Here is a 21,393-nt window from a genome sequence, read left to right as displayed (position 1 = left end):
ACCAACAGCAAGTCAGGAAAAAGCTCCCTTGATCAGGTCTCCTGACTGACATGGCTTCAAATTATGATGCTCCCAGGGCAGCTTGGGGCACTATGGAAAGTTGAGGGGCACGGTGGACCGCTATAGGAAGTTGAGGGGCACAGTGGACCACTATGGGAGGTTGAGGGGCAGCGTGGACCACTATGGGAAGTTGAAGGGCATCATGGACCGCTATGGGAAGTTGAGGGGCATGGTGGTCCATTATGGGAAGTTGAGGGGCATGGTGGACCGCTATGGGATGTTGAGGAACATGGTGGACCGCTATAGGAAGTTGAGTGGAATGGTGGACCACTATGAGAAGTTGAGGGGCACAGTGGATGACCGCTATAGGAAGTTAAGGGGCACGGTGGACTGTTATGGGATGTTGAGGGGCACAGTGGACTGTTATGGGAAGTTGAGGGGCACGGTGGACTGCTATGGAAGTTGAGGGGCACGGTGGACCGCTACGGGAAGTTGAAGAACATGGTGGACCACTATAGGAAAGTGAGGGGAACGGTGGACCACTATGAGAAGTTGAGGGGAACGGTGGACCACTATGAGAAGAGGGGCACAGTGGACTGCTATGGGAAGTTGAGGGGCACAGTGGACTGCTATGGGAAGTTGAGAGGCAGGGTGGATGCTATTGGAAGTTAAGGGGCACGGTGGACTGCTATGGGAAGTTGAGGGGCACGATAGACTGCTATGGGAAGCTGAGGATTATGGTGGACCGCTATAGGAAGGTGGGAGGAACGGTGGACCACTATGAGAAGTTGGGGGGCACAGTGGACCACTATAGGAAGTTGAGGGGCACAGCGGACTGCTATGGGAAGTTGAGGGGCATGGTGGACTGCTAGGGTAAGTTGAGGGGGGACGGTGGACTGCTATGAAAGTTGAGGGGCACTGTGGACCCCTATGGGTAGTTGAGGAACGTGGTGGACCGCTATAGGAAGTTGAGGGGAACGGTGGACCACTATGAGAAGTTAAGGAGAACGGTGGACCACTATAGGATATTGAGGGGCTTGGTGGACCACTATAGGAAGTTGAGGGGCACGGTGGACCACTATAGGAAGTTGAGGGGCACGTTGGACTGCTATGGGAGGTTGAGGAGCATGGTGAACTGCTATGGGTAGTTGAGGGGCACGGTGGACTGCTATGGGATGTTGAGGGGCATGGTGGACTGCTATTGGAAATTGAGGGGCATGGTGGACTGCTATGGGAAGTTGAGGGGCATGGTGGACCGCTATGGGAAGTTGAGGGGCATGGTGGACCGCTATAGGAAGTTGGGGGAAACAGTGGACCACTATGAGAAGTTGAGGGGCACAGTGGACCACTATGAGAAGTTGAGGGGCACAGTGGATTGCTATGGGAAGTTGAGGAGCACAGTGGATTGCTATGGAAAGTTGAGGGGCACGGTGGACTGCTAATGAAAGTTGAGGGGCACGGTGGACTGCTATGGGAAGTTGAGGTACAAGGTGGACAGCTATAGGAAGTTGAGGGTAATGGTGGACCACTATAGGAAGTTGAGGGGCATGGTGGACCACTATAGGAAGTTGAGGGGCACGTTGGGCTGCTATGGGAAGTTGAGGGGCACGTTGGACTGCTATGGGAAGTTGAGGGGCACGTTGGACTGCTATGGGAAGTTGAGGGGCATGGTGGACTGCTATGGGAAGTTGAGGGGCACGGTGGACTGCTATGGGAAGTTGAGAGGCACGGTGGACTGCTATGGGATGTTGAGGGGCACAGTGGACTGCTATGGGAAGTTGAGGGGCACGTTGGACTGCTATGGGAAGTTGAGGGGCATGGTGGACTGCTATGGGAAGTTGAGGGGCATGGTGGACTGCTATGGGATGTTGAGGGGCACAGTGGACTGCTATGGGAAGTTGAGGGGCACGGTTGACTGCTATGGGAAGTTGAGAGGCACGGTGGACTGCTATGGGAAGTTGAGGGGCACGGTGGACTGCTATGGGAAGTTGAGGGGCACGGTGGACTGCTATGGGATGTTGAGGGGCACAGTGGGCTGCTATGGGAAGTTGAGGGGCACGGTGGACTGCTATGGGAAGTTGAGGGGCACGGTGGACTGCTATGGGAAGTTGAGGGGCACGGTGGACTGCTATGGGAAGTTGAGGGGCACGGTGGACTGCTATGGGATGTTGAGGGGCACAGTGGACTGCTATGGGAAGTGGAGGGGCATGGTGGACTGCTATGGGAAGTTGAGGGGCACGTTGGACTGCTATGAGAAGTTGAGGGGCACGGTGGACTGCTATGGGAAGTTGAGGGGCACGGTGGACCGCTATAGGAAGTTGGGGGAAACGGTGGACCACTATGAGAAGTTGAGGGGCATGGTGGACCACTATGAGAAGTTATGGGGCATGGTGGACCGCTATGGGAAGTTGCAGTGCACGGTGGACCGCTATGGGAAGTTGTGGGGCACAGTGGACCACTATGGGAAGTTTCAGGGCATGGTGGACTGCTATGGGAAGTTGTGGGGCACGGTGGACCACTAGGGGAAATTGCAGGGCATGGTGGACTGCTATGGGAAGTTAGGCTGCACTTTGGGAGCTGGGAGACACTGTGGGAGGTCAGGGGTTCTTTAGGTGGTTGGAGGTTGCCATCTAGTGACTCCAAATGATGTCCTGCCTGCCTGATGACTCCGGTTAACCCCTATGTACCCCAGAGCATCCTGTGTTATATAGTGACCCCAGTGCACCCCCCAATCAGTTCAATGTACCCCAGAGCATCCTGTGTTATGTAGGGTCCCAAGTGCACCCCCATGAGTCCAGCATACCCCAGAGCATCCTGTGTTGTGACCCCAGTGCACCCCCATCAGTCCAATGTACCCCAGAGCATCCTGTGTTGTGACCCCAGTGCACCCCCATCAGTCCAATGTACCCCAGAGCATCCTGTGTTATGTAGTGACCCCAGTGCCCCCCTGTGAATCCAGCATACCCTAGAGCTGTGATGGCGAACCTTGGCACCCCAGATGTTTGGAACTACATTTCCCATGATGCTCGTGCTCTCTGCAGTGTAGTTGAACATCATGGGAAATGTAGTTCCAAAACATCTGGGGTGCCAAGGTTCACCATAACTGCCCTAGAGCATTGTGTGTCATCTTGTGACCCGTGTGCGCCCGGTGAACCCCAGAGACTTCTTCTCATTGTCCTGCCCTTTCTTCTCCTGCAGGACTGCATTGTGACGGCTGTCTTTGCCTTCATGTGGCTGGTCTGCTCCAGTGCATGGGCCAAGGGATTGTCTGACATTAAGATGGCCACAGACCCCGAGCTGATCATCGAGCAGATCCCTGCCTGTGAGAACCCCGAAAACAAGTGCCAGGAAGAGCGGGAACCTGTCATGTCCGGGCTGAACACCTCCGTGGTGAGTTGGTGATTCATTCATACCCTTGTGTATGTGTTATATAAATATATGTTACATATGACATGTTTGATATCTTTTTACTCAATGCAACCTCATCTTTTCTTATAGAGTAAATAGATACCAAACATGCCAAGCCTTATATGCAACATATATTTTTATAACATAGAAATATTGTTATAAGAATTGGGAATAGTATTATGTTTGTGCACACTACAATTAATTTAAGTGTATTTTTTACTGAAAAAAAAAAAAAGTTGATAATCAATTTATTATATATATGTGTGTGTGTGTGTATATATATATATAAATAATAATAATATATATGTGTGTATGTATATATATATATAATAATAATAATATAAGCGCTGCACAAACTGTTGGCGCTATATAAATCCTGTATAATAATAATAATAATTATATATATATATATATATATATATAAACGATAATAATAATATATATATATATATATATATATATATATATATATATATAATATATAATAATATTTCATAATATCATATTATGAAACATGAAGATTGTGACTACCATTATTTTATTCTATAGGCTGTGTGCGTTCAGAATTTTTTTTGTAGGGGGGGGATTTCATTTATTTTCAAAAAATACGTTTATTTTATTTCCAAAAAATGCGCATGTTAACGTGTGTGAAAAACGTGGGGGGGGGGGGGGGGGGAAGGCTTCAGCAACAAAAAGACATAAAATGCCGATAATGCATGATACGAAAATGTCTGGTGATGGAGTTCAATGTCTCGGCTTATTTAATGTTTTGCTGTCTGAGGTTGTGAAGCCATCTTGTGGCCACTGTGTGTATTACAGCACCATAGCTGAATTAGTACAATGCCAAAAGAGACCTATACCAAGGGGTGGGGGGCCAGGGTTGCCACCTTATCCCTTTAAATCAGGATGCATATTAATTACACAGGTTCTGTGGCTGATTAAGGTGGTAATTAAACTCACTTAGTGCCTTATATACATTATATCAGCCTCAGACCCTGTGTAATTATGTTTGTGTCCTGGATTAAAGGGATGAGGTGGCAACCCTAGTGGGGGGGGGGGCAATGTACAAGGGATGCATAAAAGTGATCCGGCGGCTGTACGGCGGCCTGATTGTTTCCACCTGACAATCGGCTTGTCAGTATTACATGCATTCCTGGATGCTAATGTATGTAAAAAAAAAACTGCTGCTCTTAACTTAAGCCTTTTGTTAGTGGCAGAGAAAGGGTTAAAGTCAAACTTTTGGAGGTATTTTTTTTTTTTTTAAAAGGAAATGATCCCATGCAGGGTAAAAAGTAAATAAATACAGTTTAGGCTGCAATACTCTACTTTAATCTGAAGATGTCCCTTGCAGTACCTCTTTTCTGCCACAAGATGTCCTTAGTCTTCCAAATTGAATGACGCCCAGTATATAGTATTGTCATGCTAGACCAGTGGTTCTTGGGGAGACGCAGACTAGAATACTGCAATCACTGAGCTGCAAACTCGCTCATCCATGTCTTTATGGACCTTGCTTTGTGCACTGGTCCAAATCATTTGGTGGAGGGGGGGTTATGGTGTGGGGTTGTTTTTCAGGGGTTGGGCTTGGCTCCAGTGAAGGGAACTCCTAAGACGTCAGCATACCAAGACATGTATTTCAGTTATCTTGAAAACCTGACCTGTTATTGGGTCCCGAGGACCGGAGTTGAGAACCACTGTGCTAGACATTTATACATTTTATTGACCAACACAGAAAATATTGTATCCAGCTATTGCAATCCATCGAATAAAGTGCCTACAAGCACATATTGAATATACACTATATTGTCAAAAGTATTGGGACGCCTGCCTTTAATGGCATCCCAGTCTTAGTCCGTAGGATTCATTATTGAGTTGGCTCACCCTTTGCAGCTATAACAGCTTCAACTCTTCTAGGAAGGCCGTCCACAAGGTTTAGGAGAGTCTATGGGAGTGTTTGACCATTCTTCCAGAAGGACATTTGTGAGGTCAGGCACTGATGTTGGGCAAGAAGGCCTGGCTCGCAAGGTGTTCTATTGGGTTGAGGTCAGGACTCTCTGAAGGCCAGTCAAGTTCCTCCACCCCAAACTCGCTCATCCATGTTTTTATGGACCTTTATGGACTCCTAACCACCAGTTGTGCTGTATATTGCATACTCTTATTTACTGCACTCATCAACCGCACCATGTACATTTAGTGCGGCCGCTCTCTACCAGATCACATACCTAGTACATGATCTGACACTTCTGGGTCTGGGTGAATAACAGCAGGCCTGCCTCGCAGAATGCAGTCTAATTCATTCCAAAGGTGTTCTATCGGGTTGAGCTCAGGACTCTGTGCAGGCCAGTCAGGGTTCCTCCACCCCAAATTCGCTCATCCATGTCTTCATGGACCTTGGTTTGTGCACAGTCATGATGGAACAGGAAGGGGCCATCCCCAAACTCCTCTCACAAAGTTCCCAAAAACTCAATATTGAACCCAATGGACTAGGACGGGGATGCCATTAATGTTCACATGCGTGTAAAGGCGCTGTCATGTTGGGACAGGAAGGGGCCATCCCCAAACTCCTCCCACAAAGTTGGGAGCATGAAATTGTCCAAAATGTCTTGGTATGCTGACACCTTAAGAGTTCCCTTCACTGGAACTAAGGGGCCAAGGCCAACCCCTGAAAAACAACCCCCACACCATAATCCCCCCTCCACCAAAGGATTTGGACCAGTGCACAAAGCAAGGTCATAAAGACATGGATGAGTGAGTTTGGGGTGGAGGAACTTGACTGGCCTACACAGATGAGGTTCAAACTGCTGTTATATTGTATTTTATTTTGTATTTTTATTATTATTTTTATTTTATTTTTTATTTTTTTTTATTTATTTATTATTTTTATTATTTTGTATTTTATATTGTATTTTTATTTGTTTATTTTTTATTTATTTTATATATTTATTTTATTTTTTTATTTATTATTTTTATTATTTTGTATTTTATTTTGTATTTTATATTGTATTTTTATTTTTTTATTTATTTTATATATTTACTTATTTATTTTATTTTTTTATTTATTATTTTTATTATTTTGTATTTTATTTTGTATTTTATATTGTATTTTTATTATTATTTTTTTATTTTTTATTTATTTTATATATTATTTTGTATTTTATATTGTATTTTTATTATTATTTTTTTATTTTTTATTTATTTTATATATATATATATATATATATATATATATATATATATTTTTTTTATTTATTTATTTTTATTATTTTGTATTTTATTTTGTATTTTATATTGTATTTTTATTATTATTTTTTTATTTTTTATTTATTGTGTATATATATATATATATATATATATATATTTATTTTATTTTTATTTATTTTTATTTATTATTTTTATTATTTTGTATTTTATTTTGTATTTTATATTGTATTGTATATTGTGTATTGTTATTGTATATTGAGGTGGACTCTATTTACTAATTAGGTAACTTCTAAAGGCAATTGGTTCCACTAGGACCACTAGGTTATAGTTGGGGGTATCAGAGTAAAGGGGGGGGGGGGTGAATACAAATGCAGCCACACTTTTCACAGACTTATTTGTAAAAAATGTTGGAAACCATTTATCATTTCCCTTCCACTTCACCATTATGTGCCACTTCTCGGTCTCTCACATAAAATCCCAATAAAATACATTTACGTTTTCGGTTGTAACATGGGAAAATTTGGAAAATTTCATGGGATGTGAAGACTTTTGCAAGGCTCTGTATGTTTGATCTGTAGCCGTAAATTGTTGCTGCTGGTTGGTCTAATAATCAGGGATCCTCAAACTACGGCCCTCCAGCTGTTATGGAACTACACATCCCATGAGGCATTGTAAAACTCCGACATTCACAGACATGACTAGGCATGATGGGAATTGTAGTTCCTGAACAACTGGAGGGCCATGGTTTGAAGACCCCCCTGGTCTAATTTATTAATTACCGATCACTCCAGATTTTTGGATGTTGAGTCTATTCTGCTCAGCTATACATTATGAGATAATAACGGCCATTTTTTAATTCTTCCCTCCAGGCCTTCGGCTTCCTGAACTGCATAATCTGGCTGGGAAACATCTGGTTTGTGTTTAAAGAAACGGGATGGACAGCGCCATTTATGAAGTACCCACCACCGGCCCAGGAGAAGCAGCCGGCTCCTGATACCTATGGGCAGGGCCAGGTCTATGGTCAGCAGGACTCATACGCACAGCAACAACCAGCAGGGTACCAGCCTGACTACTATGGCCAGCAGCCTGAATACAACCAACAGGGGTACAGTCAAGGCGGGTATACCCAGCAAGGTGTCCCAACCTCCTTCTCCAACCAGATGTGAGCTGGTGAGTGCCTGCAGGGTAAGCTATGTACACGTCATTGTCATACATGGTCCATGGAGAAGAACACACAAAACTAAAGCCAGTTAGAAATTGTTGTGACAAGACAAGGACTGATGTTGGTCTCCAAACTGCGGCCCTTTTGCTTGCTTTTATCTGGCCCACGGGGCACTATTCCACCACTGACACCAACAATGGGGCACTATTCCACCACTGACACCAATGATGGGACACTATTCCACCACTGACACCAATGATGGGACACTATTCCACCACTGACACCAATGATGGGGCACTATTCCTCCCACTGATACCAATGATGGGACACTATTCCTCCCATTGACACCAATAGTGAGGAATAATTCCTTCCATTGATGCCACCAATGATCCGTCACTATTCCCCCCACGTGACACCAACAATGGGGCATAATCCTTCCATTGACACCAACGATGGGGCACTATTCCTCCCACTGACACTAACAATGGGGCACTATTCTTACCAATGATACCAACGATGGGTCGCTATTCCACCACTGACACCAACAACGGGGCATAATTCCTTTCATTGACACCAATGATGAGGAAAAATTCCTTCCATTGATACCAAGGATGGGTCACTATTCCTGACACCAACTATGGGACACAATTCCTCCCATTGACACCAACGATGGGGCACAATTCCTTCCATTGACACCAACTATGGGACACAATTCCTCCCACTGACACCAATAATGGGGCATAATCCCTTCCATTGACACCAATAATGGGGCACTATTCCTCCCATTGACACCAACGATCGGCCACTATTCCTCCAACTGACAAAAACAGCATTGTTTTACTCCCACTGAACATCCGGACATTTTCTACTCCCACTGGCCGTAGTCCGGCCTTTCTAAAGTCTGAAGGACAGTAAACTGTCCCTTTGTTTATAAAGTTTGGGGACCCCTGCACTAGATCTCTGGTGCCCAACCTGCAGGCCATGAGCCCCATGTGCTCTGGAGCAATCTGTTACCTGAAACAGCGGGTGACAGATCAGTGCACCGGCCCGCTGCCGGTACCATGTGATGGCTGTGGCCAATCACAGCAGATCTCATGACAGTTGTACACAATGAAAGGTTTTGATTCATGAGTACTATTGTGATGAGCTCTGTGATTGGTCACAGTGATCACATGGTACAGACAGGGCCCATCTGTACTATGTGATTAGATGTGGCGAATCACAGCCCATCTGTACCATGTGATTAGATGTGGCCAATCACAGCCCATCTGTACCATGTGATTAGATGTGGCCGATCACAGCCCATCTGTACTATGTGATTAGATGTGGCCAATCACAGCCCATCTGTACTATGTGATTAGATGTGGCCAATCACAGCTCATCTGTACAATGTGATTAGATGTGGCCAATCACAGTCAATCTGTACAATGTGATTAGATGTGGCCAATCACAGTCAATCTGTACTATGTGATTAGATGTGGCCAATCACAGCCCATCTGTACTATGTGATTAGATGTGGTCAATTACAGCCCATCTGTACCATGTGATTAGATGTGGCCAATCACAGCCCATCTGTACCATGTGATTAGATGTGGCCAATCACAGCCCATCTGTACCATGTGATTAGATGTGGCCAATCACAGCCCATCTGTACCATGTGATTAGATGTGGCCAATCACAGTTAATCACAATAATAAACACTGAATGAGTAGTTTTCATTCAGTAAAAATGGTTGCTTAACCACTTAAGCCCCGGAAGATTTTACCCCCATTCCGACCAGGGGGTATTTTGCGATTCGGCACTGCGTGACTTTAACGGACAATTGCGCGGTCGTGCGACGCTGTACCTAAACGAATTTGACGTCCTTTTTTTCCCACAAACAGAGCTTTCTTTTGGTGGTATTTGATCACCTGTGCGATTTTTTGATCACGCGCTATAAACAAAAAAAGAGCGTCAATTTTGCAAAAATAGCAATATTTTTCACATTTTTTTATATGAAATTCCCCCAAAAAAAAATGTAAAAATCAAAATTTTTAAAAATTTTCGGCCAATTTGTTTTATGCTACCTATGTTTGGTAAAAAAAAATCGCAAAAAGCGTATTTTGATTGGTTTGCGCAAAAGTTATCGCGTTTACTAACAAAGGGAAAGATTTTTGTCATTTTTGTTGTTTTTTTTTTAACGCGTAATGGCGGCGATCTGCGATTTTTTTTTTTGCGGTACTGCGACATTGCGGCGGACAGATCGGACCCTTGACTGACATTTTTGACACTTTTGGGGTTACCAGTGACATTTCTACAGTAATCAGTGCTATACATATGCACTGTTACTGTAAAAATACACTGGTAGTGAAGGGGTTAACTTTATTTGGAAGGGAGGGGCTGTGTGTGTCCCTAGGGGCGTGGTTTCTACTGTGATTGGCTGTGGCTCTAGCTGTAAGGACACTGATCAACGGATCTACATACTAGATCCGTTTTATCAGTGTCTTTGCAGCGAGGAGAATGACAGGCAGTTTGTTTACACAAGCTGCCTGACATTCTCCCTCTCCCCCGCCGATCGCCGAGTGGCCGGCAGACATCGGGTCCGCTGGTCACACGCGCGGGGGGGTCCGTGACCACGCGGGAGCGGGAGCGCGCCTCCGGGGGCGCGCGCTCGCTCCCTAGACCCTCACAAGCAAGCAACGTAGCCCTACGTTAGTTTGCCTGTGAGGGGCTGACCGCCGACGTAGATAGTCGTGCGGCGGTCGGCAAGTGGTTAAAACTGTAAAATTCACAGTTATGGGAAATCATAGTGTGTGTATAAAAAAAAAAAATAATGAGTAGGGTTTTTTTTTTTAATTAAAGCTGATATTCATAGAAAATACACATTATATGTAGATGTTGAGGCATTCTATACATTTTCTGCCAATTTTCCTGCAATTTTCTATACATTTTCCTTAAGTTTTCTATAAGGCAATGCTAAAAAAAAAAAAAATTCCTGTGATCGTCAGCTCCATCTAGTGGCAAAAAAGCGTCCATTTTCAGAAATACCTAAATCAAGGATAATACCACATTCTGGCCACTAGATGGAGAAGATGCCCCTAGCATTCACACAGCCCCATGAATAATCTCTGCAATGTGTCTAATATGTGTATTTCCTGTGATCGTCAGCTCCATCTAGTGGCAATAATGCTGTAGTTTTCATAAATACCTAAATCAGAGAAAATACCACATTCTGGCCACTAGATGGAGAAGATTCCCTAGCATTCACACAGCGGCCATGAATATTCTTCATAATGTTTCTATTATGTGTATTGCTTGTGATCGTCAGCTCCATCTAGTGGCCATAATGCGGTAGGGTTTTTAAAATTATAGCAATTAGGTAAAAAATACTGCATTATGGCCACTAGATGGAGCTTAGGTTCATAGAAAATACACATATTATATGTAGATGTTGAGGCATTCTATCATCTACCAATTTTCCTGCAGTTTTCTATACATTTTCCACAGGTTTTCTATAAGGCAATGCTAAAAAAAAATTTCCTGTGATTGTCAGCTCCATCTAGTGGCCATAATGCGGTAGTGTGTTTAAAATTATTGCAATCGGGGAAAATACTGCATTATGGCCACTAGATGGAGTTTAGGTTTATAGAAAATACACATATATGTATATGTTGAGGTATTCTATACATTTTCTACCAATTTTCCTGCAATTTTCTATACATTTTCCACAAGTTTTCTATAAGGCAATGCTAAAAAAAAAAAAAAAATTCCTGTGATCGTCAGCTCCATCTAGTGGCAAAAATGCTGTAGTTTTCAGCAAATACCTAAATCAGGGAAATTACCACATTCTGGCCACTAGATGGAGCAGATGCCCCAGCATTCACACAGCTGCCATCAATAATCTCCGTAATGTTTTTAATATGTGTATGTTTTGTGATCGTCGGCTCCATCTAGTGGCCATAATGCAGTAGTGTTTTTAAAATTATAGCAATCAGGGAAAATACTGCATTATGACTACTAGATGGAGCTAATGTTCAATGGACATACATACATTATATGTAGATGTTGAGGTATTCTATACATTTTCTACCAATTTTCCTGCAATTTTCTATACATTTTCCTCAAGTTTTCTATAAGGCAATGCTAGAAAAAAAAAATCCTGTGATCGTCAGCTCCATCTAGTGGCCATAATGCGGCAATTTTCAAAATACCTCAATAAGGGAAATTACCACATTCTGGCCACTAGGTGGAGCAGATGCCCCAGCATTTACACAGCTGCCATGAATCATTTCTGTAATGTGTCTAATATGTATATTTCTGTGATCGTCAGCTCCATCTAGTGGCCATAATGCGGTAGTGTTTTTAAAATGATGGCAATCGGGGAAAATGCTGCATTATGGCCACTAGATGGAGCTAATGTTCATAGGACATACATATATTATATTATATATATATATATATATATATATATATATATATATATATATATATATATATATATATATATATATATAATTTTATATTTTATATATATATTATATTTTATTATTTCTACAAATTTTCTATACATTTTCCACAAGTTTTCTATTAGGCAATGCCAAAAAAAAACTAAAAACATAAACAAAGTTTGTATACAAAAGATAAAAAAAAGGCCCAAAAGCAGAAGCTGAGGGGAGGAGGTTATTAGGGCTAATCAGTGTTAGCTAAGGGGTTAGATAGTAACTGAGTTGATGGTAATATTTTCTCAAGTTACAAAAAAAGAGGTTGAGGTTCACTCTAAGAAAAATAATTTGTTTGTGATTCTTTTGCAGACTGTGTACCTTACTTTTTTCTCTTTCTCTCCCACTTACCTTCCCTACCACATCTCTCCCTTTCCATTACATCCATCATATCCATCATTATCTGTTCCATCTGCCTTCCCTACTCAATTTGCTCTCCTTCTCTCCATACCCTTCTTAAATCCTCTGTGCCCATATTGCCTCATGTGCTTTCCAACCTCCCCTTTGTCCTTCTACCCTAATTCTTTATACATGTTGTCCACCATCTCCAACCAAACCCTCCACTGATATGCCCTTCTGCACCTGTTTACTCTTCTCCATTCAATCTCCTTGCCTTCCTACCTGCCTCCTACCCACCCAACTACCTATGATGTTACTTTCATCAATGTCCACCCTTCTCTTACCCTCATCACCCAACATGTCTACTCTCCTTGTCCACCCTTCTCTGTCCCTCATCACCCAACATATCTACTCTTCTACATTTAAATGACTTGTCTTCTTTCTGCCTCCTCCCCACCCAACTACTTATGACCTCACTTTCATCAACATCCACTCTTCCCTGCCCCTCTTGACCCAAAATGTCTACTCTCCTTGTCCACCCTTCTCTTTCACTCTTCACCCAACATGTCCACCCTTCTCTTACACTCTTCACTCAACATGTCCACTGTGCTCTTCCACTCTTCACCCAACATGTCCACCCTTCTCTTCCACTCTTCACCCAACATGTCCATCCTTCTCTTCAACTCTTCACCCAACATGTCCACCCTTCTCTTCCACTCTTCACCCAACATGTCCACTGTGCTCTTCCACTCTTCACCCAACATGTCCACCCTTCTCTTACACCCTTCACTCAACATGTCCACCCTTCTCTTCCACTCTTCACCCAACATGTCCACCCTTCTCTTCCACTCTTCACCCAACATGTCCACCCTTCTCTTCCACTCTTCACTTAACATGTCCACACTTCTCTTCCACTCTTCACCCAACATGTCCACCCTTCTCTTCCACTCTTCACCCAACATGTCCACCCTTCTCTTCCACTCTTCACTTAACATGTCCACCCTTCTCTTCCACTCTTCACCCAACATGTCCACCCTTCTCTTCCACTCTTCACTTAACATGTCCACACTTCTCTTCCACTCTTCACCCAACATGTCCACCCTTCTCTTCCACTCTTCACCCAACATGTCCACCCTTCTCTTCCACTCTTCACTTAACATGTCCACCCTTCTCTTCCACTCTTCACCCAACATGTCCACCCTTCTCTTCCACTCTTCACCCAACATGACCACCCTTCTCTTCCACTCTTCACCCAACATGTTCACCCTTCTCTTCCACTCTTCACCCAATATGTCCACCCTTCTCTTCCACTCTTCACCCAACATGACCACCCTTCTCTTCCACTCTTCACCCAACATGTTCACCCTTCTCTTCCACTCTTCACCCAATATGTCCACCCTTCTCTTCCACTCTTCACCCAACATGTTCACCCTTCTCTTCCACTCTTCACCCAATATGTCCACCCTTCTCTTCCACTCTTCACCCAACATGACCACCCTTCTCTTCCACTCTTCACCCAACATGTTCACCCTTCTCTTCCACTCTTCACCCAATATGTCCACCTTTCTCTTCCACTCTTCACTTAACATGTCCACCCTTCTCTTCCACTCTTCACCCAATATGTCCACCTTTCTTTTACACTCTTCACCCAACATGTCCACCCTTCTCTTCAACTCTTCACCCAACATGTCCGCCCTTCTTTTCCTCTCTTCACCCAACATGTCCACCCTTCTCTTCCACTCTTCACCCAACATGTCCACACTTCTCTTCCACTCTTCACCCAACATGTCCACCCTTCTCTTCCACTCTTCACCCAACATGTCCACCCTTCTCTTCCACTCTTCACCCAACATGTCCACTGTGCTCTTCCACTCTTCACCCAACATGTCCACCCTTCTCTTACACTCTTCACTCAACATGTCCACCCTTCTCTTCCACTCTTCACCCAACATGTCCACCCTTCTCTTCCACTCTTCACCCAACATGTCCACCCTTCTCTTCCACTCTTCACTTAACATGTCCACACTTCTCTTCCACTCTTCACCCAACATGTCCACCCTTCTCTTCCACTCTTCACCCAACATGTCCACCCTTCTCTTCCACTCTTCACTTAACATGTCCACCCTTCTCTTCCACTCTTCACCCAACATGTCCACCCTTCTCTTCCACTCTTCACTTAACATGTCCACACTTCTCTTCCACTCTTCACCCAACATGTCCACCCTTCTCTTCCACTCTTCACCCAACATGTCCACCCTTCTCTTCCACTTTTCACTTAACATGTCCACCCTTCTCTTCCACTCTTCACCCAACATGTCCACCCTTCTCTTCCACTCTTCACCCAACATGACCACCCTTCTCTTCCACTCTTCACCCAACATGTTCACCCTTCTCTTCCACTCTTCACCCAATATGTCCACCCTTCTCTTCCACTCTTCACCCAACATGACCACCCTTCTCTTCCACTCTTCACCCAACATGTTCACCCTTCTCTTCCACTCTTCACCCAATATGTCCACCTTTCTCTTCCACTCTTCACTTAACATGTCCACCCTTCTCTTCCACTCTTCACCCAATATGTCCACCTTTCTTTTACACTCTTCACCCAACATGTCCACCCTTCTCTTCAACTCTTCACCCAACATGTCCGCCCTTCTTTTCCTCTCTTCACCCAACATGTCCACCCTTCTCTTCCACTCTTCACCCAACATGTCCACACTTCTCTTCCACTCTTCACCCAACATGTCCACCCTTCTCTTCCACTCTTCACCCAACATGTCCACCCTTCTCTTCCACTCTTCACCCAATATGTCCACCTCTCTCTTACACTCTTCACCCAACATGTCCACCATTCTCTTCCACTCTTCACCCAACATGTCCACCCTTCTCTTCCACTCTTCACCCAACATATCCACCCTTCTTTGTTCCTCATCATCCAACATGTCTATTCCATTCACACAACTTTTCTTTCTACCTACCTCCTCCCCACCCAACTACAAATGATCTCACCTTCATTCCCCTTCACCCTTTTCTTCCACCCAACATGTCAACCCTTCTTTTTCACTCTTTCCCAACATATCTACTCTTCTGCACATTTTTTTTTTTCTATCCTCTGTTTCTCTCCACCCTTACTGTCCATATATCTGCCCACCTGCCTTTGTTGCTCTTCAAACTACTTACTTCCCTAAAATGTTTACTTTCTGTCCATCATCATGTGCCCACCTTCCTTCCTCTTGGCTTCCCATCTTTACTCCTAAACCCCATCTGTTTGTCTCCTAAAATTCCATTCCTATCTGACTCTTCGAACCTTCATCACTAAACCCTCTCCTTCCTCATCCCCCATTTCAACTCTCCTACACCTTTATGCTCAATAAATAAATGTGATGGTCTACCACCCCCTTACAAAACTCCTCTATCCCTGCATACTATGCTCCACCAAAACCTGGACATGGATTGGAAACCCCCTTTCTGATCTTCTCTACAAATCTTCTCTTTGTTGGTCCTTCTGAACTCCCTCGTTCCTCTGCCATGGCACCACCCTCATCCTTCATATCCATCACTAAATACTTCCATGCTGTGGCTTCCTCCCTGAACCTCATGCCCTGTTAATATGTCCACCTTGGTTCCATTATTACCCCCCCTTTTTTTTTTCCCTTGGAAATGCCTCCTTCCTGGCTCCCCCTCTCTTGCTTGCAGGCTTCTCCGCGACTGATCATTTGAGGTCAAGCTTCAGGTTGTGATGTTCCGATGTGCAGTGCTGCAGCCCGGCTGCCAGAGTGAATATAAATGGGAGAATGTTGTGTCTGTGATGTTTATATAATATATAATATAATATATATATAAATATATTTAATGATATCTATCTGTACCAAAACACAGGAAAAATTTCCATCTCATTCTACCAGAGACTGTCTTCCTGCAGAGCATCGCTGTGTACCCCTTTCCTTCTCTTTTTCCGGAGCCCTGCAGAGCATCGCTGTGTACCCCCGTCCCCCTCTCCCCGTCCAGAGCCCCTGCAGAGCATTGCCGCGTGAGCCGTTTTTTCCGCCAGTTTCCGTAGATCGCCTGCCGTCAATCTCTTTCCCTGGCAGATGCGTTAGGGCTGCAGTGCTTCAAAATGCCACCCCCCTCCCCCCCCTCTGCCAGCACAACTCAGTATTGGGCTATTACCGAACGTAACGTCAAATCCTCCGACTCCTCTGGCAGGGAAATTGATTTTGGCAGAGCATTTAATACAAGGCACAGTTTTTACGCTTCTGGTTAGTTTTTAGATTTCCTTTAGCAATCTGTGACGTTTGCACATTGCAATGCATTTGTAACCCCCCCCCCCCCCCCAACCTCCGCACAATAAAAGGGATTGATGATGCAGAATGTAATTAATAGAAGGATGCCGGACTGCCCTGTGGCAGTATGGGTAAAGATGGGACGGTGACGCAGCCAACCTTAAAAGAGTTAGGCCATCTCTGGTGACGATTGGACGAGGGACTGGATTTTACGATAAATTTTGCTAAGACGAGGGTAATCCCTTCCCTGTGCACTTTGGGTACTAAAGACCCCCCCCCCCCTCTATGCCCACAGCCGACGTCATTACTGCCCGCTTCTGATGTACATCCCCTTTCCGAGTCACCCATGCCTGGTACCCCCTTTGTGCTGTATATTGTGTTTGTGACGCTGAAGTTGCGTGTTGTAATCCTGAATGGAAATAAAGACAGACTGGAACAAACCGCGTCTCTCCTTTCTTCACCAATCCGGGGCTTTCCAGGGCTTTCGTTTCTAAAGCCCAGTTGACCTTCGGTTTAAATCGGCTGAATACAGGAGCATCTCATAAAAATTTAGAACATCATCCAAAAGGTCCTTTATTTCAGTAATTCAATTCAGAAAGTGAAACTCGTCGTATATTATATAGATTCATTGCACACAGAGCGATACACTAAATTGTCAAAAGTATTGGGACACCTGCCTTTACACACACATGGACTTCAATGTCATCCCAGTCTTAGTCCGTAGGGTTCAATATTGAGTTGGCCCACCCTTTGCAGCTATAACAGCTTCAACTCTTCTGGGAAGGCCGTCCTCAAGGTTTAGGAGTGTCTATGGGAATGCAACCTTTGGAGGAACCCTAGGGTTATATGGGATCTTGGTTGCAATTTGGTTGGCATATACACTATATTGGCAAAAGTATTGGGACGCCGGCCTTTACACACACATGAACTTTAATGGCATCCCAGTCTTAGTCCGTAGGGTTCAAGATTGATGGCCCACCCTTTGCAGCTATAACAGCTTCAACTCTTCTGGGAAGGCCGTCCTCAAGGTTTAGGAGTGTCTATGGGAATGTTTGACCATTCTTCCAGAAGCACATTTGTGAGGTCAGGCACTGATGTTGGGCTGGAAGGTCTGGCTCGCAGTCTGCTCTCTAATTCATTCCAAAGGTGTTCTATAGTGTTGAGGACAGGACTCTGTGCAGGCCAGTCAAGTTCCCCCACCCCACAATATTGAGTTGGCTCACCCTTTGCAGCTATAACAGCTTCAACTCTTCTGGGAAGGCCGACCACAAGGTTTAGGAGTGTCTATGGGAATGTTTGACCATTCTTCCAGAAGAGCATTTTTGAGGTCAGGCACTGATGTTGGAGAGAAGTCCTGGCTTGCAGTCTCTTCTCTAATTCATTCTAAAGGGGTTCTATCGGGTTGAAGTCAGGACTCTGTGAAGGCCAGTCAGATTCCTCTACCCCAAACTCGCTCATCCATGTCTTTATGGACCTTGCTTTGTGCACTGGTGTGCAGTCATGTTGGAACAGGAAGGGACCATCCCCAAACTGTTCCCATAAAAGTATTGGGACGCCCAGTCTTAGTCCGTAGGGTTCAATATTGAGTTGGCCCACCCTTTGCAGCTATAACAGCTTCAACTCTTCTGGGAAGGCTGTCCACAAGGTTTAGGAGTGTCTATGGGAATGTTTCACCATTCTTCCAGAAGCGCATTTGTGAGGTCAGGCACTGATGTTGGAGAGAAGTCCTGGCTCGCAGTCTCCGCTCCAATTCATTCCAAAGGTGTTCTGTCGGGTTGAAGTCAGGACTCTGTGAAGGCCAGTCAGATTCCTCTACCCCAAACTCGCTCATCCATGTCTTTATGGACCTTGCTTTGTGCACTGATGCGTCATGTTGGATCAGGAAGAGGACTTCCCCAAACTCTTCCAACAAAGTTGAGAGCATGTAAAAGTCCAACATGTCTTGGTATGCTGACTCCTTAAGAGTTCCCTTCACTGGAACTAAGGGGCCAAACCCAACCCCTGGAAAACAACCTCCACACCATAATCCCCCCTCCACCAAATGATTTGAATCCGTGCACAAAGCAAGGTCCATAAAGACATGGATGAGCGAGTTTACGCTCTAATTCATCCCAAAGGTGTTCTGTCGGGTTGAGGTTAGGACTTTGTAAAGGCCAGTCAAGTTCTTCTACCCCAAACTCACTCATCCATCGAGTCACTTTGGTTGGGGGGGCCCGTGGAACACAGCTTACCTTAGAGGTATAATATCTGATACCTATGTTCAAGACTGGAGAAAGCTGTATACTGACTGAAGCACTCAAGCACATTGTGCGTCGGTCCCGTCACATCCATGTCTTTATGGACCTTGCTTTGTACACTGGTGTGCAGTCATGTTGGAACAGGAAGGGGCCATCCCCAAACTCTTCCCACAAAGTTCCCAAAAACTCAATATTGAACCCAATGGACTAGAACTGGGATGCCATTAATGTTCATATGCGTGTAAAGGCGCTGTCATGTTGGAACAGGAAGGGGCCATCCCCAAACTCCTCCCACAAAGTTGGGAGCATGAAATTGTCCAAAATGTCTTGGTGACGCCTTAAGAGTTCCCTTCACTGGAACTAAGGGACCAAGCCCAACCCCTGAAAAACAACCCAACACCATAATCCCCCCTCCACCAAATGATTTAGACCAGTGCACAAAGCAAGGTCCATAAAGACATGGATGAGTGAGTTTGGGGTGGAGGAACTTGACTGGCCTGCACAGAGTCCTGACCTCAACCTGATAGAACACCTTTGGGATGAATTAGAGCGGAGACTGCGAGCCAGGTCTTCTAACCAACTCATCCCAAAGGTCTTCTATTGGGTTGAGGTCAGGACTCTGTGCAGGCCAGTCAAGTTCCTCCACCCCAAACTCACTCATCCATGTCTTTATGGACCTTGCTGTGTGCACTGGTCCAAATCATTTGGTGGAGGGGGGGTTATGGTGTGGGGGTTGTTTATCAGGGGTTGGGCTTGGCCCCTTAGTTCCAGTGAAGGGAACTCTTAAGGCGTCAGCATACCAAGACATGTTGGACAATTGCGTGCTCCAACTTTGTGGGAACAGTTTGGGGATGGCCCCTTCCTGTTCCAACATGACTGCGCCTTTACACACACATGAACATTAATGGCATCAAAGTCCTAGTACGTTGGGTTCCATATTAGTTTTTGCACATAGAAAGGTCCATAAAGACATGGATGAGTGAGTTTGGGGTGGAGGAACTTGACTGGCCTGCACAGAGTCCTGACCACAACTCGATAAAACACCTTTGGGATGAATTAGAGCGGAGACTGCGAGCCAGGCCTTCTCTCCAACATCAGTGCCTGACCTCACAAATGCTCTTCTGGAAGAATGGTCAAACATTCCCATAGACACTCCTAAACCTTGTGGACGGCCTTCCCAGAAGAGTTGAAGCTGTTATAGCTGCAAAGGGTGGGCCAACTCAATATTGAACCCTACGGACTAAGACTGGGATGCCATTAAAGTTCATGTGTGTGTAAAAGCAGGCGTCCCAATACTTTTGACAATATAGTGTATATTCAATATGTGCTTGTAGGCACTTTATTCGATGGATTGCAATAGCTAGAATACAATATTTTCTTATATTTCTTGGTCAATAAAATGTATAAATGTCTAGCATGACAATACTATATATTGGGCGTCATTCAACCTGGAAGACTGAGGACATCTTGTGGCAGAAAAGAGGTACTGCAATGGACAACTTGGGATTAAAGTAGAGTGTTGCAGCCTAAGCTGCATTTATTTACTTTTTATGTGGCATGGGAGCATTTCCAAAAAAAAAAATAAAAAAACTGCCTCCCAGAGTTTGGCTTTAACCCTTTCTCTGGCTTGCGTTGAGTGCAGCAGTTTTTTTTTTTTTTTTTTACATACACTACATCCAGGAATGCATGTAAATCTGACAAGCCGACTGTCAGGTGCGCGTGTAAAGGCAAGTGTCCCAATACTTTTGACAACATAGTGTAGATGAGATATATTGAACATAGATGGATACATTGTATATAGATAGATATTGTAAATAAATATATATATATATGAGAAGGAAGAAATAATAAACTAGGTGAAATAGTGAATGGTATAGTTGAGGTTGCTGCTCCTTTTTAAAGGTGTAGTGCCTTAAATCAATTCATATATATATATATATATATATATATATACACACACACACACACACAATATCAAAGTTAAAAAATCAATAGCAGTCGAAGTCAGAATCAATAAAAGTCCATCATATTGGTGAAAATAATTGTAGTTCCATCAATTAATAAAATTAACATAATAATAATTAATAAACATAATTAAAGTGCTGAGATGCCAAATGCTGTAAAGAAAATTGGGGCGGTCCGTGCCCCCTTCCTGTGTTCCCCCCCTCCTGTGTGCCCCCCTCCTGTGTGCCCCCTCCTGTGTGCCCGCTCCTGTGTGCCCCCTCCTGTGTGCCCCCCTCCTGTGTGCCCCCCTCCTGTGTGCCCGCCCTCCTGTTCCCCCCCTCCCG

General features: G+C 44.5%; 1 protein-coding gene across 1 annotated transcript in view; it reads left to right on the top strand.

The window, feature by feature from the left end:
• SYP (synaptophysin) overlaps window positions 1-17,308 on the top strand; it is a 61,541-nt gene extending 44,233 nt beyond the window's left edge. The window contains exons 5-7 of the mRNA XM_082263598.1: window positions 3,199-3,390; window positions 7,476-7,776; window positions 16,282-17,308. Coding sequence (XP_082119724.1) covers window positions 3,199-3,390; window positions 7,476-7,772 — 489 coding nt within the window. The 3' untranslated portion in view covers window positions 7,773-7,776; window positions 16,282-17,308. The remainder of the gene's footprint in view (window positions 1-3,198; window positions 3,391-7,475; window positions 7,777-16,281) is intronic.
• The last annotated feature ends 4,085 nt before the right edge of the window (window positions 17,309-21,393 follow it).

This window comes from Pelophylax lessonae, assembly GCF_965119305.1.
Source record: "Pelophylax lessonae genome assembly, chromosome: 7".
NCBI lineage: Eukaryota > Metazoa > Chordata > Amphibia > Anura > Ranidae > Pelophylax > Pelophylax lessonae.
Note: the sequence above shows the minus strand (reverse complement) of the source record. Positions and strands in the feature narration are given on the sequence as shown.